This window comes from Solanum stenotomum, chromosome 8 (assembly GCF_019186545.1).
Source record: "Solanum stenotomum isolate F172 chromosome 8, ASM1918654v1, whole genome shotgun sequence".
Classification (NCBI taxonomy): domain Eukaryota; kingdom Viridiplantae; phylum Streptophyta; class Magnoliopsida; order Solanales; family Solanaceae; genus Solanum; species Solanum stenotomum.
Window position 1 is genome coordinate 24,170,855 of NC_064289.1, and position 27,840 is coordinate 24,198,694.

Genomic DNA, 27,840 nt, shown 5'->3' on the forward strand with positions numbered 1-27,840 from the left:
TATCTGACAGTTCACATCAAATATATGAGCTACTACCCTTCACATGTATATGAACAACAAAAATAAATATGTGCGTGACATAAACAAAATGTATCTTATTATAAATAAAGCTTAGAAACGAATTTTATCTGCACTGAGCCTAACTCTAAGATTCAAGAATATTTCTTCTAGCATTTGAGATCAAGAACATATCAAGCTTGCTCCCATGGTAGTCCACGATTTTCAAACCTGTTACCAAGAAGATGAAGTTTTCAATTAGAGAACTCTTGTGGTTTTAGCATTTCATTATTTTAGAAGATTTGTTAGAATTGATATGTTAATGAATCTGCAAATCAGTTAGAATTATTAATTAAGCCTAAATTACTCCTTTATTTAAGAAAATAGGTTACACACATTTAATTCAAAATCATTAAAATATGTATCTCTTTAATTCAAATTGTCGGATACATGTATCTTGTGAGTGATGAATGATATATGTATTCGACAAATAAAATATGGTATAGGATGTAATTATCAAAACTATTTTGAATTCTAGTAATTAGGTCCTAAACTAATGAGATTTATGTAGTTTACCCGCCAAAAAAAGCCTTTAAATTAATTATGTGAAATGAACAAAGATATCATCCATTTATGATTTGGTCAAAAATACTTTTGTTGTCAATATTTTGATCCATAAATGCTCTTATTGTTATTTAATGGAAAAAATGCTCATCTCCCAAATAAATATATTATATTTTTTTAACATATTCTTTTTCTAATAATATTTTCTTTTAAAAAATAGCAAATGTTTATTCTACTTCAATTAAGAAAATAATTAAAATATTTCTTACTTTATTATAATTATTTTTTATCGTTATATAAATAAAAACTAATGATTAATAAACTATGAGTCTAGGATCTTATGACATATATTATCCATCGAAAGGGTACATGAAGTTATTCTATATATTTTAATTGATAAAATGTGATTAAGAAGAAAAAAATTATTTCCAACATTTTTATTTGTTAAAGTGATTTTAAAAGAAAGAAAACAAGAATATGGTTTTTTAACAACATTTTAATTAGGAACAAAATGTGTTTTAAAAATAATATATATATATATATATTCAAAATAGGACATTTTTGACCCATTTAGTATCTATAGGAGCATTTATGAACCACAATATTAACTGCAAGAGCATTATTGAACCAAAATATTGACAGCAAGAATATTTTTTTAGCCAAACTATAAACAAAGAGCATTTTTATTCATTTCACATTGTTATAGGCATTTTTGACCCTTTTAAAGTACAATACCAATAGCTTAGATGTACATGTGAATACTACAATCACTAAAATAAAACACCTTATCCTAACTCCCTCCCACTTATATAATAAGAGAATATAGTAATAAATTTAAAATGTCAAAGTATTAAGACGATATGATAAGGTTAGCTGTCAAGTTAATTTTCTTTAGCTTCCTAGGAATGTGTAACGATCCATTTGCTTGTTTTGAATACTAGAGCGTTTTATTTCATAAAACGATTTTCCGATAGATTCTAAATGGGTATTTTGAACTATTCGTAACTACAATATGAAATTAGTGGGGTAGTTTTAATAAATTACCTAGTTGGTGGTTAAAGAAAATTAATAGTAAAATAAATAGTGGATCACTTTTACCACTTTTTATAATTGGTTATATAAGAATTAGGGTAATAAATAAATTATAGAAAAGAAGGAAAAATTGGGGAGAAAACAGTAGTTGCGGCGTATACCAGTGAAGAACAACATCGAGGTAACTTTAATTCATCAAAGTGCATCTAACTTCTGAGTATAAAGTTGACTATATATATATATATATATACCGCCTGATGTAGGACACCTTTGATTGGTAATGAATCATGCTTAGCGTTATTTGCCTCATTAATTGGTGGTTGAAATTATCGTGACTCTTTGTTGCTTCCACAATGGTAGCGTGCGTATGGTGTTTATATCATAATTTATTATTAAGTAATGGCTACTACACACAACAAAGGTTATGTTTAGAACAATGATATAGAATTGTGACTCGTGTACAAGGTATTGTTAATTGGTTAAGGAGTTGTAATCATTTTCTTAGTACAGGTTACTGTAATGTTGTAGGAGTATATTTGTTATATGCTGAAATTTAGTGCAGAATGGTGTTGGTATAAAAATAATTAAGGTTGGACAAGAAGATAAGATGGATAGTGGTGTTGGGTTGGAGACAAATTTTGTCTCCCGTTAATGAGTTAATTTCAAGTGAGGTTATGTTAAATAGGTGAGGAAAAGTAACTTAGACAATGGTAAGATGGGTCACACATCGTTTCTAAATAGAGACTGAATTGACATGGATATTCCTCTCTATACTCACGTGAGCACTAATGGAAAATAAGCTAAGGTTGTGTTGTCTTCGGTTGAAGCTGGACCGATGGAACTTGAGGAAATTATTTAATTGCATGGATAGTTGTTAGTGAATTAATGAAATTATGAAGGGGAAAGGTATAGTGGTAATATGCATGAATTTGTATCACTGATTGGTTGGGACTTTGGAAAAAAGTGAGGAAGTTAATAATTTAACACTGGTGATTAAGGATATAAAAGTGTATGGGTATATTGTTGAAGTGTTCGTTGCCACTGGTCCCGTAACCAGTGGCTTTAACTTTTAAACATTACAATTTTGTTATTATATTATAAACTATATTTTGATATATTGAGATAGGTAATTAAATATTAGGTACATCGAATTATTTAAATTCCATTAGAGATATGCTAATGGGAGGAATTAAGATTTACCCATAGGTTTGAACTTTAGGAAATTGATTATAGAATTAGGTGAGTTTTTGGGTTTAGGCTAGACATAGAATAATATGAGTGTTTATGGACTCGCTAACTTACAAATTATGCATAGATATATTTGATAGATTGGAAAGGTTCGGAGGCATTGAGGAAAGGAAAAGTATTGAAGAAGTAACTTGCTTGACTTCAGTTCTTCGGTGGAGGTAGGTTATGGTTTGTTCTATTTGATAGATAAACTCTTAATAGCGATTGATAAGCATTGAATGATATTGTGAAGTTCTCTATGTACTTGACTGTGTGACTTGGTTGTGTGGTTTGTGATTGGTCTAAAATCCTGAGACCGTGAGATTTATAATCTGAAAACCTCTCTATTGAAGTTATGCCTTGAATAAAGAGGGCTTGATGTAATATTATTAATGAACTGAAAAGTAGTGATAATAAATGATAAATTAATAATATTATTGGATCGGAGTGTCACGTTCCGGCATGGTATTTTTGGATCGGAGTGTCATGTTCCGACACAGTATTTTTGGATCGGAGTGTAACGTTCTGACACGGTATTTTTGAATCGGAGTGTCACGTTCCAACACAGTATTGTTGGATCGGAGTGTCACGTTCCGACACAGTATAATTGGATCGGAGTGTCACGTTCCGACACAGTATAATTGGATCGGAGTGTCACGTTCCGACACGGTAACCTTAAAGGAAAAAGATATTGAATTAACTTAATGTACTTAATCTCAATGAACGCATTTCCTAAACGAGTGTGATGTAGAGGCATGAGTCCTCGTTTGTGTGCTTGATATTGTGATTGATTACGTACTTGCTTCAACTGTTACTTGTTCATGTTGTGGTTTCTTATCACCTACTAAGTGCTATAGTTGACTTTATACTATTATTCATTGTATATTAGTTTCTATTTTGGGTTGGCCGATGATACCTACTCAGTACGTGTTCCTTGTACTGACCCCTACTTTGTGTTTTCTTCGTTTTTCTTTTGTGGAGTGCAGCAAGTGTACCATCGACTTCGACTCGCCCTCAGCTCTAGCCAGTCTCCAGCACATCAGATTTCAGGGTGAGCTATTCCTTCTAGTTCGTGCTGGATTCTCTCAGTTATGACGTGATGTCCTTGAATTTCGGACATGGACCATCGTATTTACTTATTTTGGGGTCTCTAATACTTTTAGACTTGATATGTTAAGAACAAATGTCCTTAATGTGATGACTTTCAGATTTTGGGGATAATATGTAATAGACTTTAGAGGTTTATTTGATTGGTTACTTTAATAAGTTTTGGAGCTTCCGCGTTATTGTTGTTAGTGGTAGTTAAATTATTGGTATATGTTGGGGTTTAGATTCCTTGGTCCGCCCACTTAGAAGGTGAAGTGTGGGTGCCATTCATGACTGTTGTGCCGTAATTTTCCTATCTTTAGAAAAATCACTTTTTTGAAATATTCTAAATATAAAACAATTGGAGAAGAATACTTAGAAAAGAGTCGCCACTTAATTTTTTAAAGAAATTAAGAAAACTTATAATTTTCAAAGATTTAAACAGAAAAAATCATTTGAAAATACCAAAGAGGGTTCAGGGTTCAATTTACACTTCGAGAAGAGTTTAAGCATTCGAAGTGCCCGCTAACATGCGGTTGACCTGCGACTTGACTTAAAATATATATATTTTTGACTAATTTTAGAAAAGGTGATTTAACATAAGAAGAATAACCTACAATATTTGGTTAACTTAAAAAAAAAAAAGTTAAATAAATGACACATTCATTTTATTTTATTTTTAGAGAAAAGGGAACCAAAATGAAATATTTTACTTGAAATATAAGTGATTAGAATATTAATAAAACTTGGTTAACTAGAATTTATTTAATTCATTTTAAAATAACTTAAACCTATTTAATACATTAAAGCATGAAAATCATTTCTTATTAAATGACTAAACCTTTTGAGAAAATGACTAAGTAAGTATTATTATTATTATTATTATTATTATTTTAATTGATAAAAAAAATGATTTACATTTTTCGAGTTTATTTGAGAAAAAAAAACACTTAAACATAAAAACATTTTAAAATGAGTTAGAACGTGATTTGAGTGAAAAGTGTTAAATAACAAATCTTTTTAGAACAACGATTTAACTTAATTAACGATATAAAGATTGATTGGTATTTGATTAGTAAAATAAATGACCACAACACAAAAAGAATATTTAAAACAAACCAACACTAAGAAATAACTCATCTTTGGGGGATCTAATTAAGTTACTTAAAATAAATTATAGTTAGAATTAAATAAAATTAGTCAAGCATAAGCAAATCACTTAAAAGAGTAAAAGAGTATTAGGAAATTGGGCCCCTTTTGGGCCAAATTTGCTGCAAATTCTGGGGATTTTACTCAATCCAGTTTTTATATACAGCTGGTGTATATCAATGTATATCAGCGTGTGCATAGGCTCTTTTCATGTATCTCTTCCTTCCGAACACCTATATTTCACCTTAGCCCTGTATTTTTGCATTTTTGACCTGTATATAAGTGTATACAGCTGCATATAGCGTATATTGAATGTATATTGTCCATCTTAGGACTTTTGGAGGCTTGTATCTGGATTTCCAGCCCTTTGAGGCTGCTGCAATTTAGCATTGTGTGACTTGGATTTTAACCCAAAAAACCCAAATATTTGCTTCCCTTTTAACGACTTGATGAAGATTGACTCGAAGATGAAGGAAAGGGTAAAGATGGAGTCCATTGGACTCGTTCAAAGGGAGTTCACGCATAAGAGAAGTAAGAAATTAGTGGCGAGAATGAACTAACAAAACAAGATAAAATAAATGTTTTCCTCATATACAATAAAATCAACAGTCACTTCTAAACAAAATAGTGGATACATCACTGTGATAAATGCATCAGTAATGATTTAATCATATTAAAATACTAAGGATAATAACACTAATCTCTTAAGGCTATCTAAACAAAGTCAGTGCTATATGGAGATTTCAAAACAGTAGGAGAACACAGGGGAAGTACATAAATATTTTAGGATCTTTAAGCTAAAAATAAAAATACATCTAAATAAATAACCTTTACCATTCTTAAAGTCTTTTAGGGGGTCAAATGGTGACTAAGAAGTCTAACCCAATACTCTACAATCATGGATCATGGTCTATATATCTCTGTAGAATAGAGCTAATGGTGCAAAGCGAGCTAGTAACGATATAATTTTGACAATTTAGGGATCATTAAGGATGGATCACAAAGAAGACATGCATTAGATAATTATTAGACATACTTGAAAGATCCATGGTAATGTTAAAGTCCTAATCACACAAATTTGAATAGCTACTGGATTCTTTAAATCAATTAACAAGCTAGTCAACCACACCTATAAAGAGATTCTACAATATCATGAAGTATTTAAATAGAAATCTAATCTACTGTTTTGGAAATAAACAACTAATGTAGTACATGGTTAATAATGAAGGACATGACACTTCAGTTCGATCCTAGAAATAACCCGAGGACATACTAATTAATTTTAGATCAGGTTATTTATTGGTGACGTAAAAGAGTGGGAAGCTCTCGGCAAAATGTTATAGGCAGTAGCTAAATATAGACCAAGATAAAACAAAGATCGTGGAAGAAAACTAATGGAAATAACTTGAAATCCACTACCAAAATCAGCAGATTCAGGGATATAAATAGGAGTTAACCCATTGGCAGTAGGAGAACAGATTTTAAGCAAAAAGTCTTAAGATTCCTACTAGTTTTACTTCTTAAAATTGAAACCAAAGTCATCCATTGGAAAACAAAGAGATGCTTTTTGTTTGGACATGAAAACAAACTCTAAACAGTGCCTGATTAACATTTTCAAATATATTCGAGTTGGAATGAAAGCCAACTAATGGTAAGAAACAAACGTTCAAATTCTCTCAATTATGTGGAAAATAAAGCCAACAAAACTTTGAAATTAAGCTAATTTCTTCCATGATACCAATATTTAAATGTATACAACTAAACATATCAATGAGAGCTTAAACATGTGATTTAGATAAAAGGGAGAGGGAATTACACTTGAGCGAACATAATGCAGGAAAACGAAACTAAGAATGCAGTACCCAAAAGTTGAATTCTAACAAACGGCAGGAAATAAATATGAGCTGGAAAAATCTAAATAAAAAAAAGTAAGCTATATGGCATTTACCCATTAATCTACATGTTAAGTAGTGACTAAATAAAAAACAACTAAAATACTTAAAACAAAAACAAAGCAAAATCGGGAATTTAAAGAGATAGCAGAAGCAGATTACCTGGTTATGGGCACCGAACTTGAGATGACGAGTTGAAACGAACTATTTCACCACCACATGAAAAAAGAACTCCGACGAAAGCTTCCGATGACAAAGAACAAAGAGCTTTAAGACGAAAACTCGAGATTCGAAGTTCTTAACTTATCAACTAATGAAATCAAAATTTCTTCTTATGAATCTATATCACTGTGATTTTCCTCCCCCTCCAATGTATCTTTAAATGGCACTATTTATAGCAAAAATAGAGATTTGAATTCAAAATAGCCGTTTTTGCGGGAGATGAGAGATTGATTGGAGATAATGGAAGGGAAAACCAGCAAGAGGAGAACATACCCCTGAAAATCTGGGTTCGATGTGATATTTCTTGATCCACATCAGATTTAGGTGAGATTTCTCTCAGCCAAAGTCAACAAATCTTGTTCCGAGGTCTGTAACCTTTGAAAATAAGGAGAGGAACTGACAAGGGTGAAGGGCGGATGAAGAAATTAGGGCTCTTACTATTGACCTTTACGATTTTGGGAAGAAGAAAGGGATGAGAGGCGTCTGAAAAAGGAGAAAGAGATCGTGAGAGCGTGGATATGTGTACCGATTTTAAGACAAAAGGATGACCCCTTTTTTTTATTTAAAATTTGGCCACTTTAATTGTTGTTCTAATCAAATTGAATTTAGATGTAGCCAAATTGAGTCAGATAACCAATTCGGCAAAAAATTAAAATAAGATGAATAACTATCGATTAATTATTTGAGCTTCTTAATTTAAACAAGACAAAATAATTATCAAAACTTATTTATTGCTTTGAAATAGAGAACTAATTATTCAAAATTATAAAATTCACTAATTCACAGAAATAAATGTGTAATTACGCTAAACATTATTTTAGGCTATTATTAAATATTTATATAAAAGATGAGACTTATATAAACCAACATGTAAAATTATATAATTATTTCTGAAAAATATTAACCAAAACTAATTAGAAAGAGATTTTTTAAAAAAAAATATTTTTTAGGATTTTTTTCAAAGACGATTATTTTAAATTGTTTGAAATTGAAGAAGCTCGATAATTAATTCGAATTGCATAGGGTCAAAATTGGGTGTCAACAATGACCCAATTTGGGTCGTGACAAACTTGGTATCAGAGCTTTAGGTTTGATGGTCTCATCACACAAGGACAGGTCTAGTAGAGTCTTGCAGAACGGTATGGGGACGCCTTTACTTTTCTTCAAGAGGCTATAGGACTTTAGGAAAACTCACATTTTTCTTTCTTTCTGCTATTACTTGAATCCAATTGGTATCTAGGTGATACAAATTGGTATCTGACCTTCTTCACTCTATCTCGCAGATGGTCAGAACTAGAGCAATAGGTGTGACAACACCAACACCGGCAAGACAGGGTACGCCTGAGCCAACCGTTGGGGCTGCAGCTCGAAGGGGAGCAGTGGCAAGAGGCCATGGTAGAGGTCGCGGGAGAAGGCCCACTAGAGGCAGATGACAAACACCTGGTCCAGCTAGGGATAGAGTGGTGACTCATCCACCGACTGACGAGGTAGTGAGAGAGAGTGACGAAGGGGAAGATGAGCAGATTCAAGAGAAGGAAGTACCACCCCAGCCTACTCCAGAGATGATTAATCAGGTTCTCACTTATCTTAGCGGGTTATCTGATCAGGGGTAGGCACCCCCAACATTTTCTTCACTAGCACCTCAAGTTCAGGGAGTACAACATGCAGCCGATGTGGCTCCTCGCATGGATGCGTCCTTGGAAACAGACACGTTTCCCCGATTGACTACAGGGCCTATAATGACTAGTGACTAGCATAATCTCTTTATTAAGTTCTTAAAGCTGAAACCTCCAGTTTTCAAGGGTACTGAATCTGAAGATGCTTATGATTTCCTGGTTGATTGTCATGAGTTGTTACATAAGATGGACATAGTGGAGAGATTCGGTGTTGAGTTTGTGACCTACCAGTTTCAAGGGGATGCCAAAATGTGGTGGCGGTCTCATGTGGAGTGTCGACCAGCAAAGGCACCACCTATGACTTGGACAATATTTTCTAGCTTATTTATGGAGAAGTACATACCCCGGACTTTGAGGGACAGAAGGAGAGATGAGTTCCTGAACATAGAGCAAGGAAGGATGTCTATTGCAGCTTATGAGGCTAAATTTCGTGCGTTATCCAGGTATGCCACCCAGCTTTGCTTCAGTCTGCAAGAGCGGATTCGCCGCTTTGTAAAGGGATTGAGGTTAGATTTGCAGATCCCAGCTTTACAGGTAGCTGCTCCTGCAAAATCTTTTCAGGAAGTGATTGATTTTGTGATAGAGGTAAAGAGGGTGAAGCCGGATGACTTCACCAAGGTGTCAACATTTAAAAAGTTTCGTAAGGGAGGTGAGTTTAGTGGTTCATACTCCAGATGGCAGAGTTCAGGGGGCTATCCACCCCGTCCTATTCAGTCTTCATTGCAGCTTCAGTTGAGGGTCCGTTGCGGACCAGTCAACCTTTTTCTGAGTTTGGAGGTTACCTCTAGTCTTCTTCGTCTTTACAGAGACCTACACTCGACTCTAGGACTTGTTATGGATGTGGAGAGGCCGGACATATCAAGAAATATTGTCCAAAACAGAGTCAGGCTCGGTACGATCAGAGTTACAGATCCCCAGCAGTTAGAGGTAGATGTGGTCATGGCAAAGGCCGTCATTCTGGAGGACGTGGTGGCCAAGGTAATGGTGGTCACCAGTTCAACCGGGGTGGTGGGCAGGTTGGAACTACTGGAGCGCAGCCCGGTAGAGGCAATGGACGGACAGGTGGTAGGGCCCATTGTTATGCTTTCCCCGGGAGGTCAGAGGCAGAGACATCTGATGCTGTTATCGCAGGTACTCTTCTGGTCTGTGATTGCATGGCTTCTATATTGTTTGATCCTGGATCCACATTTTCTTATGTATCTTCCTCGTTCGCTACTGGTCTTGATTTGCATTGTGATTTGCTTGACATGCATATTCATGCCTCTACTCCTGTTGGTGAGTCTGTGATAGTGGAAAAGGTGTATAGGTCTTGCCTTGTGACTTTTGTGGGGGTTGAGACTTATGTAGATCTGATTATTCTAGAGATGGTTGATTTTGATGTAATTTTGGGTATGACTTGGCTTTCTCCAAATTTTGCTATCTTAGATTGTAATGCTAAGACTGTGACCTTGGCCAAGCCTGGGGTAGATCCACTAGTGTGGGAGGGTGACTATATTCCCGCCCCAGTTCATATTATCTCTTGTCTTCGTGGTAAGAGGTTGGTGAGTAAGGGTTGCTTAGCCTTCTTGGCACATCTCAGGGATGATACTTCCAAAGTGCCTTCAATCGAGTCTGTTTTGATAGTCCGTGAGTTTACAAATGTTTTTCCTTCCGACCTACCTGGTATGCCACCGGATAGAGATATTGATTTTTGTATTGACTTGGAGCCGGGGACTCGCCCCATTTCCATTCCACCTTATAGAATAGCCCCAGCTGAGTTAAGGGAGTTAAAGGCCCAACTTCAGGAATTGTTAGGTAAAGGTTTTATTAGACCGAGTACATCTCCTTGGGGTGCTCCAGTTTTATTTGTGAAGAAGAAGGATGGTAGTTTTTGGATGTGCATAGACTACAGGCAGCTGAATAAGGTAACTATTAAGAACAAGTACCCCATTCCTCGCATTGATGACTTGTTCGATCAGTTACAGGGTGTTTGTGTCTTCTCTAAAATTGATTTGAGGTTCGGTTATCATCAATTGAAAATGCGGGCAACGGACGTGCCAAAGACTGCTTTTCGAACCAGGTTTGGGCATTATGAATTCTTAGTAATGTCCTTTGAGCTTACGAATGCCCCTGCTGCTTTCATGAGCCTAATGAACGGAATTTTTAAGCCATATTTAGACCTCTTTGTTATTGTATTCATTGATGATATCCTGATATACTCGAAGAGCAAGAGGGAACACGAGGAGTATCTGAGAATTGTATTGGGGTTGTTGAGGGAGAAAAAGCTTTATGCCAAATTCTCCAAGTGTGAGTTTTGGCTCGATTCAATGTCCTTCTTGGGGCACGTGGTTTCTAAGGATGGAGTGATGGTGGATCCTTCTAAGATTGAAGCAGTGAAGAGTTGGGTAAGGCCTACTAATGTTTTAGAGGTAAGGAGCTTTGTTGGTTTAGCTAGCTACTACCGTCGATTCGTACAGGGATTCTCTTCCATTGCTTCCCAGTTAACCAATTTGACCAAGCAGAATGTTCCATTTGTATGGTCGAATGAATGTGAAGAAAGCTTTCTGAAACTCAAGACCTTGTTGACTACTGCACCGATTCTTGCCTTGCCCGTGGAAGGTAAGAATTTCATTATTTATTGTGATGCATCTTATTCTGGTTTGGATGCAATGCTAATGCAGGAGAGGAATGTAATTGCCTATGCTTCAAGGCAATTGAAAGTGCATGAACGTAACTATCCAACCAATGATTTGGAGTTGGCTGCAGTTGTATTCGTATTGAAGCAGTGGAGGCATTATCTATATGGGGTAAAATGTGAAGTGTATACAGATCATCACAGTTTACAATATGTGTTCACCCAGTAGGATTTGAATTTGAGGCAGAGGAGGTGGATGAAGTTATTGAAAGACTATGATATTACTATTTTATATCACCCGGGAAAGGCTAATGTTGTGGCAGATGCCCTAAGTAGAAAAGCAGGGAGCATGGGTAGTTTAGCCCACTTACAGGTTTCTAGACGCCCATTGGCTAGAGAGGTGCAAACTTTGGCTAATGACTTTATGAGGCTGGAAATACTTGAAAAAGGAGGATTCTTGGCCTGTGTGGAGGCAAGATTTTCTTTTCTTGACAAGATTAAGGGAAAGCAGTTTTGAGGATGAGAAGCTGAGTCGAATTCGAGATATGGTGTTGCAGGGAGAGGCTAAAGAGGTTGTGATTGATGAGGAAGGCGTCTTGAGAATTAAGGGGCGGGTGTGTGTGCCTCATGTTGATGACTTGACTCATACTATTCTTGCAGAGGCTCATAGTTCGAGGTATTCTATACATCCTGGTGCAACCAAGATGTATCGTGATCTGAGACAACATTATTTGTGGAGTAGAATGAATCGTGACATTGTTGATTTTGTTGCCCAATGTCCGAACTGTCAGCAGGTAAAGTATGAACATCAGAGGTCTGGAGGGACACTTTAGAGAATGCCCATTCCGAAATGGAAGTGGGAAAGAATTGCAATGGATTTTGTGGTTGGTCTTCCAAAGACATTGGGTAAGTTTGATTCTATTTGGGTAATTGTTGATAGGTTAACTAAGTCTGCTCACTTCGTTCTGGTCAAGATGACTTACAATGCAGAGAAGTTAGCCAAACTCTATATCCGTGAGATTGTTCGATTGCATGAAGTTCCAATTTCCATCATATCAGATAGAAGTACGTAATTTACTTCTAACTTTTGGAGGACCTTGCATGCTGAGTTAGGTACTAGATTGGATCTTAGTACCGCATTTCACCCTCAGATCGATGGACAGTCTGAGCGAGCAATTCAAGTGTTGGAGCATATGCTTCGTGCGTGTGTGATAGATTTTGGTGGTCATTGGGATCAATTCTTACCTTTAGCAGAGTTTTCGTACAATAATAACTACCACTCGAGTATTGATATAGCCCCATTTGATGCATTGTATGGGAGGAGATGTAGGTCTCCCATTGGCTGGTTTGATTCATTTGAGGTGAGGCCTTGGGGTACCGATCTCTTGAGGGAATCATTAGAGAAAGTGAAATCCATGCAGGAGAAGCTTTTAGCAGCTCAGAACATGTAGAAGGAGTATGCAGGTCGGAAGGTCAGGGACTTGGAGTTTATGGAGGGTGAGCAGGTCTTGCTAAAGGTTTCACCCATGAAGGGTGTGATGCGGTTTGGTAAGCGAGGTAAGCTTAGTCCGAGGTACATTGGGCCATTTGAAGTTCTTAAGCACGTGGGGGAGGTGGCCTATGAATTGGCTTTGCCTCCAGGGTTGTCAGGGGTGCATCCGATATTTCATGTGTCCATGCTGAAAAAATACCATGGTGATGGAAACTACATTATTCGTTGGGATTCAGTACTGCTTGATGAGAATCTGTCTTATGAGGAGGACTGTAGCTATTCTAGATAGGGTGGTTCGCAAGTTGAGGTCAAAGGAGATTGCATCTATCAAGGTTCAGTGGAGGAATCGGCCGGTTGAAGAGTCCACTTGGGAGAGTGAGGCGGATATGCAAAAAAAAAATCCACACCTTTTTATCGATTCAGGTACCCTTTCTTACCCTCACCTTCTATTGACCATTCGAGGACGAACGATGGGTAAATTGGTATCTAATGTAACGACCCATTTGCTCGTTTTGAGTACTAGAGCGTTTTATTTCATAAAAGACTTTTCCGATAGATTCTAAATGGGTATTTTGGACTATTCGTAACTACAATATGAAATTAGTGGGGTAGTTTTAATAAATTACTTAGTTGGTGGTTAAAGAAAATAATAGTAAAATAAATAGTGGGTCACTTTTACCACTTTTTATAATTGGTTATATAAGAATTAGGGTAATAAATAAATTATAGAAAAGAAGGAAAAATTGGGGAGAAAACAGTAGTTGCGGCGTATACCAGTGAAGAACAACATCGAGGTAACTTTAATTCATCAAAGTGCATCTAACTTCTGAGTATAAAGTTGACTATATATATATATATATATACCGCCTGATGTAGGACACCTTTGATTGGTAATGAATCATGCTTAGCGTTATTTGCCTCATTAATTGTTGGTTGAAATTGTCGTGACTCTTTGTTGCTTTCACAATGGTAGCGTGCGTATGGTGTTTATATCATAATTTATTATTAAGTAATGACTACTACACACAACAAAGGTTATGTTTAGAACAATGATATAGAATTGTGACTCGTGTACAAGGTATTGTTAATTGGTTAAGGAGTTGTAATCATTTTCTTAGTATAGGTTACTGTAATGTTGTAGGAGTATATTGTTATATGCTGAAATTTAGTGCAGAATGGTGTTGGTATAAAAATAATTAAGGTTGGACAAGAAGATAAGATGGATAGTGGTGTTGGGTTGGAGACAAATTTTGTCTCCCATTAATGAGTTAATTTCCAGTGAGGTTATGTTAAATAGGTGAGGAAAAGTAACTTAGACAATGGTAAGATGGGTCACACATCGTTTCTAAATAGAGATTGAATTGACATGGATATTCCTCTCTATACTCACGTGAGCACTAATGGAAAATAAGCTAAGGTTGTGTTGTCTTCGGTTGAAGCTGGACCGATGGAACTTGAGGAAATTATTTAATTGCATGGATAGTTGTTAGTGAATTAATGAAATTATGAAGGGAAAGGTATAGTGGTAATATGCATGAATTTGTACCACTGATTGATTGGGACTTTGGAAAAAAGTGAGGAAGTTAATAATTTAACACTGGTGATTAAGGATATAAAAGTGTATGGGTATATTGTTGAAGTGTTCGCTGCCACTGGTCCCGTAACCAGTGGCTTTAACTTTTAAACATTACAATTTTGTTATTATATTATAAACTATATTTTGATATATTGAGATAGGTAATTAAATATTAGGTGCATCGAATTATTTAAATTCCATTAGAGATATGCTAATGGGAGGAATTAAGATTTACCTATAGGTTTGAACTTTAGGAAATTGATTATAGAATTAGGTGAGTTTTTGGGTTTAGGCTAGACATAGAATAATATGAGTGTTTATGGACTCGCTAACTTACAAATTATGCATATATATATTTGATAAATTGGAAAGGTTCGGAGGCATTGAGGAAAGGAAAAGTATTGAAGAAGTAACTTGCTTGACTTCAGTTCTTCGGTGGGGGTAGGTTATGGTTTGTTCTATTTGATAGATAAACTCTTAATAGCTATTGATATGCATTGAATGATATTGTGAAGTTTTCTATGTACTTGACTGTGTGATTGTGTGGCTTGGTTGTGTGGTTTGTGATTGGTCTAAAATTCTGAGACCGTGATATTTATAATCTAAAAACATCTCTATTGAAGTTATGCCTTGAATAAAGAGGGCTTGATGTAATACTATTAATGAACTGAAAAGTAGTAATAATAAATGATAAATTAACAATATTATTGGATCGGAGTGTCACGTTCCGGCATGATATTTTTGGATCGGAGTGTCACGTTCCGACACAATATTTTTGGATCGGATTGTCACGTTCCAACACAGTATTATTAGATCGGATGTCACGTTCCGACACAGTATAATTGGATCGGAGTGTCACGTTCCGACACGGTAACCTTAAAGGAAAAAGATATTGAATTAACTTAATGTACTCAATCTCAATGAACGCATTTCCCAAACGAGTGTGATGTAGAGGCATGAGTCCTCGTATGTGTGCTTGATATTGTGATTGATTACGTACTTGCTTCAACTGTTACTTGTTCATGTTGTGGTTTCTTATCACCTGCTAAGTGCTATAGTTGACTTTATACTATTATTCATTGTATATTAGTTTCTATTTTGGGTTGGCCGATTATACCTACTCAGTACGTGTTCCTTGTACTGACCCCTACTTGTGTTTTCTTCGTTTTTCTTTTATGGAGTGCAGCAAGTGTGCCATCGACTTCGACTCGCCCTCAGCTCTAGCCAGTCTCCAGCACATCAGATTTCAGGGTGAGCTATTCCTTCTAGCTCGTGCTGGATTCTCTCAGTTATGGAGTGATGTCCTTGAATTTCAGACATGGACCATCGTATTTACTTATTTTGGGGTCTCTAATACTTTTAGACTTGGTATGTTAAGAACATATGTCCTTGATGTGATGACTTTCAAATTTTGGGGATAATATGTAATAGACTTTAGAGGTTTATTTGATTGGTTACTTTAATAAGTTTTGGAGCTTCCGCGTTATTGTTGTTAGTGGTAGTTAAATTATTGGTATATGTTGGGGTTTAGATTCCTTGGTCCGCCCACTAATTAGAAGGTGAAGTGTGGGTGCCACTCATGACTCAATTTGGGTAGTGACAGAATGGTGTGAGCAATGACCATAGGGTTTTTTTTTTTTTAAAAAGAAGATAATTATCGTTTCCTTGTGTTGAAATTTATGAGTTTAAGACCAAGCTTTCCTCTTATTTTTCTTCTCAAAATAATACTTTCCGAATCTACTGGAAAATTTATTTTTAAGTTCATTATCATATTAGTTTTAATAGTTTAAATAATTTAAATTTGTGTTTAATATCCTCATTTATGTGTAAAGTGTTACTTATATAAAAGATCTTCATTTCTTGTAGGAAGGGAGTAAATGACCCTCCAATTCATATTAGAGTTCAAACCAAGACCATTAATTAAATGAAGACGAATTTGATTTATATACTTAGCCCTAGGGGTGTTCACGGGTCGGTTTGGGTTGACTATTGGTCAAAATTAAAACCAAACCAAATCTAATATAATATACATTTATCGGTTTAGTTGTTATCGGTTTCGGTTCAATTTGGTTCGGTTATTAATCATATACATAAAATTAAAAGAAATAATTCATTCATCAAAACGTGGAAAATATGACTATAATCGATTCGAAACGAAAAATAGTTAGAATGTCTGACATTACGGAAGGAAGAAACATTGACATTTTCAGTCCCACAAAGAATTGTCAGACACTCATATACATGAAACCAATAAGATAAATGTTCTCACCTTGGACATTTTTACTTTCATAAGAAAATTATAAATAAATTTTGATGAATACATGTATAAGATCTTTAAAACTGTTTATAAAAACAATATATTATGTATGTATAATAATAAAATTTATGTATATTATTTATCGGTTTGGTTTGGTTATTTTTTCGATTTTTTTTAACCAAACCAAATACTATCAATTTTTTAAAAATCTAAAACCAAACCAAACCAAATCGTAAATAAAATTGGTTCATTTAATCGGTTTGATACGATTTTTCGATTTGAAACGATTTTTATCCAATACGTGAATACCCCTACTTAGCCCCATAGATCTATCGATAATTTGTCAATAAATAGCTTATCAATTTATCTTATCACAAACTTTGAGAAGCTGGGATTCCAAAAGGAGTTATACAACACTTTTCGAAATTATATAAAGACAATTCTTACTTGGCATAGCCTATTTGTGCAAGTATTTTACGGTTAAGAAGCCACTATCTACTTATCTTTATAATAGGTTTTGTATGTCGAATATATATTACATGACCAATAAAAAATAAGATAACCAATAAGATCCGACTATATATATGCATATTGCATTCACCAACTACTTGTGTTATCACTAGATTGTCCAATATTTGAGCCATCGTTTTCTCTATTAGTCTTTGAGTACATTGCCATTGAATCAAGACTATTAGATGACATAATGTTCATCCCAAGAATACCACTGCTTGATCCTTATTAAGGGCTTATGTGCTTCATCACCAACTACCATGTCATAAGCCTGGTTAATATTTGGCAGAGACACCCAATTTTGACCTTCCACAACGTAAATTAAGTGTTATCTTCTTCAATTTCAAAACAATTTGAAACAATCATCTTTGGAAAGTCCAAAAATATTTGAAAATCATTTTCTAAGTAATTTTGTTATTTTTCAAAAAGAATTATATTTCTCTCTATATATATGTGTGTACATGGCTTTCAAGTTATATAAATATTTGAAAAATCATCTAAAAAAATAGTGTAAATAAGTACGTATCTGTTTCTTTTAAATTAGTTAATAATATCATGTTGGCATTTAAGTTTTTGAAGTATTTTAGTTAGTCAGTGTTTCATTATATTGGTGCTTTTCCTAATTCATATCCTCCTACTCTTTCATTATGTTGAACTTCATCTTTGCATTTCATTGAGTTGAGATCCATGTACGAGTCAGCCCTATTGATATATGAGTGTGAGGAAATTTAATACACAGGTATCGAAAAATAAAATATAGTGTTGTATACTCATATATCAATAAATTTCCTTTTAGCTAAAATATAGTGTTGTTATTTCGATAATCCCCAGATTTTAAGAAGTAAATGTGTTCACACACCAATCATTACATGACACGTGTTAATTTAATTTAATTTTTTTTTCATTTAAGTATTTTCTCTATTTCTCTCTCTCATTTAATTTTTGACTTATTTTAATTTTGATTTCATCTTAAATTTCACTTCATCTTCCACCCTCACTTTCAAGCTGATCCATCCCTCCATTTTCTTTCTTTTTCTTCACCTCCCACCCTCACCCCACCCCCACGTCAAGTTGAACCCCTCTCCCCTTTTTTCCTTTTCTTTTTCTTCTTCTTCTCCAATCAAATTCTTTATTTCAGTGATATTTTTTTTTTTTAAAATCATACTATTTTCTAGACTTTATTGAATTATTGATAACAAAACCAATTATATTTCTAAGAAAATTTAAATTTTTGAAGGTATCATCAATTACTCCTTTTCATATAACTTCAAAATTAGAAATGATAATTTTAAAAGAATAAATGAATTCCACGAAAATTGAAAGAACTTGATTGAAATCGTATAAGAAAAACTATATGATACCTCCTAATCATCTTGAAATCTAATGAGTTTATCAAATTGTTTGAAATGTAAAAAATATTTAGATAAAGTTTTAAAATTAAAGAGAGTAAAACTAACAGTAGTAAACAAAAAAACAAAGGAAGGTGAAGTTGTGGTAAAAATGGTGACATTGAAAGTGAGAAGCTTCAATGGAGATGACAATGAATTTTTGAAGAAGAAAGAAAGAGAAAAAATAATAAAGGAAAAAAAGTTAAAATAATAAGAAAATATATTTTATAACAAAATAATTGTAAAAATAAAATTATATTATTTATTTTAGTTTGCTCACTCTCTCTATGTAAGGTGGACAAAAAATTATATAATACTATCAGTTCAAGATTGTTTAGTGGGGTAATATGACGCCATCGCCCGCATAGATAGATAAGGTTTTTTGAGTTTACATTTGATTACTTGAAAGACATTAAAAACTTTAATTCAACAAGCACGTGAAACTGTGAAAAGGTTAAAAAATGGGCTATAATTGTCATTGTCCCCATTTTGTTGACAATGGTATGTGTGATGCACTATAACAAAAAGGCTTATTAAAGACCAAAATATAGTGACAAGTTATAAATATGGTTCCTAAAATGTACTTATAAGGATGTTATTATTTACTAGTCTCTATTTGACTAAATTATTTTCTAAAAATAAAATAACTGGTCCCTGAATGAAAATTTCCAGCGGGAAACTACAAGGCACGAGCGGGAACCAAAAATGAAAGACTAAAAGTCTCTAAAAAAAATTCTCTCTCTATAGTAATAACCGAAAACCCCAAAATCGTTGTCTCTCTCAAGCAATATAAAAAATCGCTGAAGTCCTTTGTGTTTTCTCTCTTGCTCTAGTCTTTGAATTCCGTAAATCTTGAAAGTTGAAGGCATTATTGGCAAAAAAATCTCCTAATTTTTGAAGATTGAAGACATTTTTTTTTGGAGAAACACGTTTCATCGAGTATCTACATCTAAAGTAAGTTTATTACTCCAGATTCATCTCTCTTCTTCTTTTTCAGTATAATTCTTTCTGATGATTGAATATTATGTGGTTGGGCTCTTATGGATACTCATTGTTTTGTTAGCACCGAAAATGATAGTTTTGTAAGTAAGGCTGTTGGTTGAGGATCAAAGAGGAGATAATTGAGAGTTTATTTAAGGATTTTCTCTGTTAAGGTTGCATAATTGCTAGGGCTGCCAAGAAATTTTGGTAAGGCTGGCATTGCAGTTTTTTTTCTATTAGGTGATGAATTAGTTGAATATTTTTACCATTGGTGTCTTTAATTTCAATACCTAGTTTATATTTTTAGATTTTGAATGGTTCTTTTTATTGTATTACCATTGTATTCAATTTTTAAGTATAATGTGACAGTAAAAAGATTAGACGAGAAAGAAACAAAATTGTTGATGAGCTTTATTAAAGCATCTGAATTTTTTTTATTTGTCTATGAGTAGCTTGAGGATTAGACGAGAAAGAAACAAAATTGTTAATGAGCTTTGTTAAAGCATCTGAAATATTCATTAGCATTCTAGTTTAATTCTACTTTCTCTTTTTCAAGTTTTTACAATTTCTTGAACAACATTGACTCGAAACTAGCAGTCAATCTTTGCTTTCAGCCAATATATTGTGAATATCAAGTTATTTTGTAATCTATACAGTTTTCATGAGTTGAATAGTTGAGTCCAAAATTCTTGAGCAAAATGCACTTTAAGAGAGTTGTTGAGAAGTAGTAGTATTATTAATTACTGTGAGAGAAATTGATTTCTCTCAACACTCTATTGGTTGAAGTTCGTAAAATTTAGTTTGAGTGACTTCTATTTCTACTTACTTTTGATTAATTTAGTGTATTTTTTATTGGATTAAAGTTAAGTTATCCCAAGAACTTTAAAAGCATGTGTGTCATACAATATATTTTGTTGTAGTTACCTTTTTTTTATGTTTCAAATGTTGTTTGAATTGTTCTTTTCTACTAAAACTATGGATGCATAATGGTTTCTAAAGTTATTACTTGTGGTGCATTTTTGAAATCTTAAGTTACTTGAAAATTCATGGTTGTTTGTCATTGTTGTTTTGTGGTTCTTGATTTCAATTAGATTCAAAATGTTTACTGAAATTGCTTGGATCCTCATGTAGTTTGATAAAAAAAAAATGGTTGGAGAAGTGGCTGATGAGTTTAGCTTTGTGAAACATGAAAAAGGTCATTAGTTCACGTGGATGAAAAATTAAACTTTAGATCCATTAAATTTAACTCGTAGTGTGTAGTGTTCTGAACTATTCTGATTGAGTTGGAATGTTTTTCATAGCCCATTATAGCCTTGAAACATAAATTTATGAATAATATTTTAGCATATTGTCATAAATAGATCTAATATGAAAGAATTTAATAAATCAACAAATAAATATTGTCTCGTCGTTGTTTTTCTTGATAAATCTAGACAATTGTGTCGTCTTTATTTGAAGTTCACTAGTAGGTTTAGGATTTTACCTTTGTTAAGACCTTTTAGTTTTATTATATATAGCAACACATATTCAATTAAAAGAAAAATATTTTATTAGTTCATTTTACATATTTATTTTTTTATCATTAGGATGATTTGACAGGTTTAATAGAAACTAATGTTCATCTTAGTAAATTTGTTATGCTAAATTATTATTCATCTAACTCTTATATATTATCAAAGGTTATGGCACTGAGTAAGCAATGGATGCAACTTGTTGATGATCGACTTAATGAGGACTAGTTTATCGGGGTGGAGATTTTTTTGAATTATGCTTTTCAAAGAACAGGAGAAATGTATGAAATACGATGTCCATGTGTCAAATATTGTAATACCACATTAGGAACATGTGAGACAGTCAGAACACACTTGAAAGTATATGGAATAATTAAAAATTATACCTTTTGATATCATCATGGGGAAGTCTTAGGTGAGCCAGAATCAAAATGTGAAGATAGAGATGATAATGAAGTAGAAAATTGTGAAAATGAGGATGAAATACGAGAAATTTTGAGAGATTTCTATCCTAATCATTATGGACACACTGTAGATGTTGATTGTAATGATTCACATGAAGAGGAACCAAATGTTGAAGCCAAAAAATTTTATAGCCTATTGGGAGACTTTGAGAAGCCACTTTATCAAGGTTCAAAAATTTCAGAACTTTCAACTTTGATTAAGTTGCTTCACATAAAAAGTATGGGTCGTGGGAGTAATAAGTCATTTACAATGTTGTTAAAATGTTAAAAGAGGAGTTGTTGCCAGATGAACCGATTTGCCAAATACATATTACGGAGAAAATAAGGTAATTCAGAATCTTGGGCTTTCCTACGAAAGAATTGATGCTTGTAGAAATGATTGCATGTTATATTGGAAGGATGATAAATTACTTAATTCTTGTAAAGTCTGTGGCAAATCCAGATGGAAAGTCGATAAACGTAACAGGGAGGCAAAGAACAAAAAGGGTAAAAAGATAGCATCAAAGATTTTACGCTAATTTCCATTGAAGCATAGGCTTCAATGGTTATTTATGTCTTCAAAGACATCTTCTCTAATGACATGGCATCATGATGAAAGAGTTGATGATGGAATAATGAGGCACCCAACTGATTTAATGGCATGAAAATCATTTGATGAACTTCATCCTTCATTTGTAGCCGAGCCTCGTAATGTTCGACTTGGACTTGCGAGTGATGGTTTACAACCATTTCGGAATGCAAAAACCTCATATAGCATTTGGCCGGTGGTACTTATTCCTTATAACTTACCTCCTTGGTTGTGTATGAAACAAAAAAACTTTATCATGTCCATGCTTATTCCTTGTCCAGATGGTCCAGGTGATGCAATTGACATATATCTTCAACCCTTAATAGAAGAATTGAAGGAGTTATGGGATATTGGTATTGAGACCTTTGATGCATCAACCAAACAAAATTTTAAGCTACATGCTTCTTTGTTATGGACCATCAATGACTTTCCAACATATGAAAATTTATCTAGATGGAGTACCAAAGAAAAATTGGCATGCCTATGTTGCAACAAAGATACTCAATCAGATTGGCCAAGTGTAAGAAACAACGTTTTATGGGTCATCGACGTTATCTTCCTCTTAATCACAAATGGAGGAATGATAAAAAGTCATTTGATGGTACAAAAGAGAAAAGGCTCCCATCGAAAAAACGTTCTGGTATTGAGATCCTTCATCAAGTTCATGATCTTGAAGGGTTGCAGTTAACAAAGGAACTAAAGAAAAGAATCAAAATATCACATGATAGTCGAAAAGATAATTGGAACAAGAAGAGTATCTTTTTTGAACTTCCATATTGGGAGGCTCTTTTGTTGCGACATAATTTGGATGTTATGGATATTGAGAAAAATATATTTGATAATATTTTGGGGACAATTATGAATGCCAAAGGAAAGACCAAGGACACTATTAAAACTCAGCTAGATTTGAAGGAAATGAATATAAGGCCGGAGTTGCACCCTATCCAGAAAGGTGAAAAATATGAAGTTCCAACTGCATGTTACACCTTATCTCCATAAGAAAAGCACAATTTCTGCCTGTTTTTGAAGAATTTAAAGGTTCCAGATGGATTTTCATTCAATATTTCTCAGTGTGTTAACTTGAAAGATCACAAAATTTCTAGTTTAAAGAGTCATGATTGTCATGTTCTTCTCCAACATTTACTCCCTCTTGTACTACGTGGTATGTTGTCCAAAGAAGTGTGTGAACCACTAATTGAATTGTCTTTATTTTTTAATATGGCTGGAGCTAAGTTATTAAGGATTGATGACTTGGAGCAGGTTGAGGCTCAAATTTCTATAACTCTTTGCAAGTTAGAAAAGGTATTTCCTCTTTCATTTTTTGATGTCATGGTGCACTTGCTTATTCACTTAGCTAATGAAGCTATGCTTGGTGGACCTGTCCAGTATCGATGGATGTATCCCATAAAACGATGGTTATATTTTTTAAAATCTCTCATTGGTAATAGGGCTTGGCCAGAAGGTTGTATTGCAGAGGGTTACATTGTAAATGGATGTATGAATTTATGTTCAAAATATCCGCATACAATTGACACAAAAGTTAATAGGCCAGAACGGAACTATGATGGTGGTCAGAAAAAATATGATGGGGGATTATCTCTATTTTGTCAATCTGTAAAAACATTGGGGGCTCCAAAACAACGTGATCTTGAAGCAAATGAATTAGAGCAAGCACATATATACATACTGAAGAATTGCGATGAAGTTCTGTTGTTTCTAGAGTTTGATTTTTTTCTACATATCATACTTCATTGCCTTGTTTCTTTAGGATTAATTTTTTTGTATGACATTTGTGGTTCAATTTAAATTTGTAGAGAGTTTGCGCAAATTCATGTAGATTCTACTCAATACTTGTCTGATGATGAATCGAATAGACAATTTATTGAATGGTTTCAAGATAAGGTGAGTAATATATCCACATCAAATTTGGAAATCTAATATTGAGTTACTCATTTAGAAGTGATCAATTTTATCTTGTTGATAGGTTGCACAATTGCATAAAGAAGATGATAATCGGATCATGGAAGATCTCCTCGCAATTTCACGTGGTCCTACTAAATATGTATTACATTACAATGGTTACATTGTCAATGGATATAGATTCCATGCAGAAGATTATGATAAAAGTTTAAGGACTCAAAATTGTGGTGTGGTTGTCGTTGGTGTAACTGATTAACATAGTGAGAACATTGATTACTATGGAGTTTTAACCAATGTTCTTGAATTGCAATTCACAGGTAGAAGAGTTGTTTTGTTTGAATGCAAATGGTTTGATGCATATGATAAGACAAAAGGAGTGAAAATAGATGAGTATGCCATTGTAAGTGTAAATTGGGTGTGATTTCTGAAAATAAATGAGCCTTTTATATTAGCTGATCAAGCCTCTCAAGTATTTTATGCTAATGATAATTCCAATAGAGGTTGGTGTGTAGGGAGAAAGATATAACCTCGTGATTCCTATGAAATTGTGCAACAAAAGGACAATGAATTTGAAGATTTAGAAAATTCTTCACAAAAATAAACGAAAAAGAATGACTGGGGTGAAGTATCTCCTTAAGCTTTAGCATATTCATTATTATACATTTTGATACATGATTATTGTTAGTACAATATTTTTATAGTGTCTTAATTTTTTTTTTGGCAATTATATGATTTTTAGAATGTTTTTTCATTTTTTCGTTAACACATCGTCTTTGTTTTTTGATAGATTTGATATGAAACCATCAAAGGATGAAAATGAGGTGGCATCTAGGGTCAAAGCTACTACCAAATATGCATATGTGGCACTGGGTGCTATAGGAAAGGGACGGGGAAGAGGGCTTAAATCCATGTTGTCTTTAGGGGTGTCAAGAACTGATATTCCATTTTCTCCATCTACTGATCAAGTTATGCAGTACAATCAATTTACTGAAACGAGTATGATTTTTTATTTTTATTTGTGTTATTAATTTGTATGAGGAATTTTAATACTAATTTTTTATTGTCGCTTTTCTTATACTAGGTGTGGTTGCAAAGGGATGAGGAAAAGGTCTTAGATCTATGTCTAATGCTCAAGGAGTGCGAACAATGAACAAAAACTACTCGAGTGTTGAGAAAGGACATATTCCATCTTTTTCATCTACTGAGGAACTTATGCAATACATCAAAACAAATACAACAAGTATGATTCTACAGTTTATTATGTTTTAGAATTGAATTTAATTTATTGCTAATGTTTATCTGATATGATTTCTTGCACTGGTTGCTCAAGGGAAGTCTCAAGGGCATAAATCTATGTGCTCAATTGAATATTCTGAAATTGAGGAGCGATCTTTCAATCAAAATGCTCGTTACGTTAGTCAAAGAATGTCAAGACCTTCTGCTTCTCAAGGATGGCGAACAATGAATAAATATTTTTGGCTTCTGAGAAAGAGCATAAGCAAGCTGATGTTTCAATTTCTCTTTCTTCTGATGATGTTATGGAGTCCACCCCAACATTTGAAACAAGTATGATTTCTTAAAATTTCTTCTTTTTCAGAATTGAATTGAATTTAATTAAAGTACTTTTACTGATATAATTTCTTGCATTAGGTTTTTCTCAAGGATTGCGAACAATGAATAAAATTTTTTTGGCTTTTAAGAAAGAGCATATGCAAACTGATGTTGCAATTTCTTTTTCTACTGATAATGTTATGGAGTCCACCCCAACATTTGAAACAAGTATGATTTCTTAATTTTTTTTCTTATTCAGAATTGAATTTAATTTAATTCAAGTAATTTTACTGATATAATTTCTTGCATTAGGTTTCTTTCAAGGATGGAGAACAACAAATAAAACTGCTTTGGCTCATGAAAAAGAGAGTTTGAACTCTGATATTCCAATTTCTCCTATTGATCAAGTTAAACGGTCTGGCCACACAGCTGAAACAAGTATGCTTTCATTTATGATATCTATTTAATCACAAGTTTATCATATGTACAATATTTTCTACCATTTATAAATTATGTAAATGTAGGTTCATGTGCTACTGGAATGGATAAAAAGGTTCAAGGAAGTAACAAGTGCAAAGAAGTTGCATCGCTTGATATTGGACAAAAGCTAAAAGTGACAGTTTACAATAATCGAATAGTTGGGAAGAATAGTAATCTATTTTCGAGGCAATTGGGAAAAATAGTTCGTGATCGTAATATATGTCCGTTGGGAGTATCATCATGGAAAAAGCTAAATCACATGTGGGCTGTTGTTAAGGTAATTGGATTAAATATTTCAATTTCTTCTTGGGCTACTCTCTTCTTAATACAATTATCGATTCTTAATACTAGGACTGTGACTAATATGAGCTTTGTTAGAGCTAAGGAATTGATGATTAGCTTAAACAAAATACAAGTTGTTCCTGTGATTATAGTTGATGTGAACCTATGTTTGATACATTACAGGATAAATTTGATAGTGATGACACAAATAGTCGTCGAGATCATGTTTTAGGATGGATGAAAGAGTTATGGAATAAATGGAGAGGTCAATTGCATGAAAACTATGTGAAGGGTAAGCCTATACAAGAGGCTCTTAAGAATATGCCTAAGGGGGTAGAAAAGAAGCAATGGGAGTGGTTGGTAAAAGAACATTTTACTTCAAAAGATTTTCAGGTTTGACATTTTATCTAATTATGTAATTTTGTTTCATACTATGATCTCATTTTGATAGTTTATCTATAGCATTTGAATTTAATGTTGTTACTCAAATATAGGCGAGAAGCAATAGAAACGCAATAAATAGAGCTAAGCTGAAGATGCTTCATCATATTGGTAACAAGCCAATTAGAAAGATTATTTATCAAAAGATGTTATCATCAAATCTTTTTCTGTTTTAATATTGATAAACCGTTCTTTGACATGTTTACTTTTATGTAAAGGGCAGAAAAGATGGCAATCCACCATATTTGGCAACTATCTTTTATGAGACTCACAAGAAGAATAACACACTTGTTGATTCTGAAACAATCGAGAAGCATGTGCGTTTGTTTAATTGAACATGTTCTTAACATTTAGTTATTTGAATATGTTCTTATAATTTAGTTATTATGGTATATGAAAAAAACCTCATCTATACACTTTGTAGGCTCAAATTCAAGAATTGATGGAGTCTGAACCATCACTTTCTAGCATAGAAATTGTTGAGAAATGCTTTGGACCTCAAAGTCATAGTCATGTATTTGGCTTTGGAGGTGGAGTAGAAGCAAGAGATTTGAAAGGTGGGGCTTCCTCAAAAGCTGAATTGTTGGCTGAGCTACGTTCAACTCAAAAAGAAAATCAATTTTTTGAAGGATTGCATGTCTAACTTTCAAAATGAGATAAAAGAACTGAAGCAATTGAAAGAAATTTTTGTAGCGCAACACCCTAATTTCCAGCCTCCAATTCAAGAGAATGACTATTAAGATACTTGATGATACCATGTGAGTAAAAACTTACCTGAAATATCAATTTATTGTGTTGGTTCTGCGTAGCGTAGCTATTAGTTGTTGGTTGTTTTATTGTAAAATATATTTGTGTGTTTGATAAATATTATAAAAGTAGTTGAATGATTATCGTGCTGTAACAGTTCCTGTAAAATTAAAGTGGCTGACATACTGCATACTATGATTTCGATCTTATATC

At 33.7% G+C, this 27,840-nt stretch overlaps 2 protein-coding genes across 2 annotated transcripts; both read left to right on the forward strand.

Annotated features, from left to right (window-relative positions):
• Positions 1 to 8,452: 8,452 nt before the first annotated feature.
• On the forward strand, positions 8,453 to 12,292 carry LOC125873633 (uncharacterized). The gene is made up of 6 exons (XM_049554521.1): positions 8,453 to 8,564; positions 8,619 to 8,743; positions 8,951 to 9,583; positions 9,652 to 10,639; positions 10,730 to 11,631; positions 11,909 to 12,292. The coding sequence occupies exons 1-6, from the start codon at positions 8,453 to 8,455 to the stop codon at positions 12,290 to 12,292; spliced, it is 3,144 nt and encodes a 1,047-aa protein (XP_049410478.1).
• A 14,305-nt stretch (positions 12,293 to 26,597) lies between these two features.
• On the forward strand, positions 26,598 to 27,523 carry LOC125873634 (uncharacterized). The gene is made up of 2 exons (XM_049554522.1): positions 26,598 to 26,832; positions 27,305 to 27,523. The coding sequence occupies exons 1-2, from the start codon at positions 26,605 to 26,607 to the stop codon at positions 27,521 to 27,523; spliced, it is 447 nt and encodes a 148-aa protein (XP_049410479.1). The 5' UTR covers positions 26,598 to 26,604.
• Positions 27,524 to 27,840: the final 317 nt, after the last annotated feature.

Bases quoted from the DNA above. Each gene is read 5' to 3' on its own strand.
- LOC125873633 (XM_049554521.1), top strand. From the start codon at position 8,453: ATGGTCAGAACTAGAGCAATAGGTGTGACAACACCAACACCGGCAAGA. The intron at 8,565-8,618 runs GTAGAGGTCGCG...CACCTGGTCCAG, and splicing joins AGCAGTGGCAAGAGGCCATG to CTAGGGATAGAGTGGTGACT. The intron at 10,640-10,729 runs GTAAAGGTTTTA...GGATGTGCATAG, and splicing joins CCAACTTCAGGAATTGTTAG to ACTACAGGCAGCTGAATAAG.
- LOC125873634 (XM_049554522.1), top strand. From the start codon at position 26,605: ATGTTTGATACATTACAGGATAAATTTGATAGTGATGACACAAATAGT. The intron at 26,833-27,304 runs GTTTGACATTTT...TACACTTTGTAG, and splicing joins TTACTTCAAAAGATTTTCAG to GCTCAAATTCAAGAATTGAT.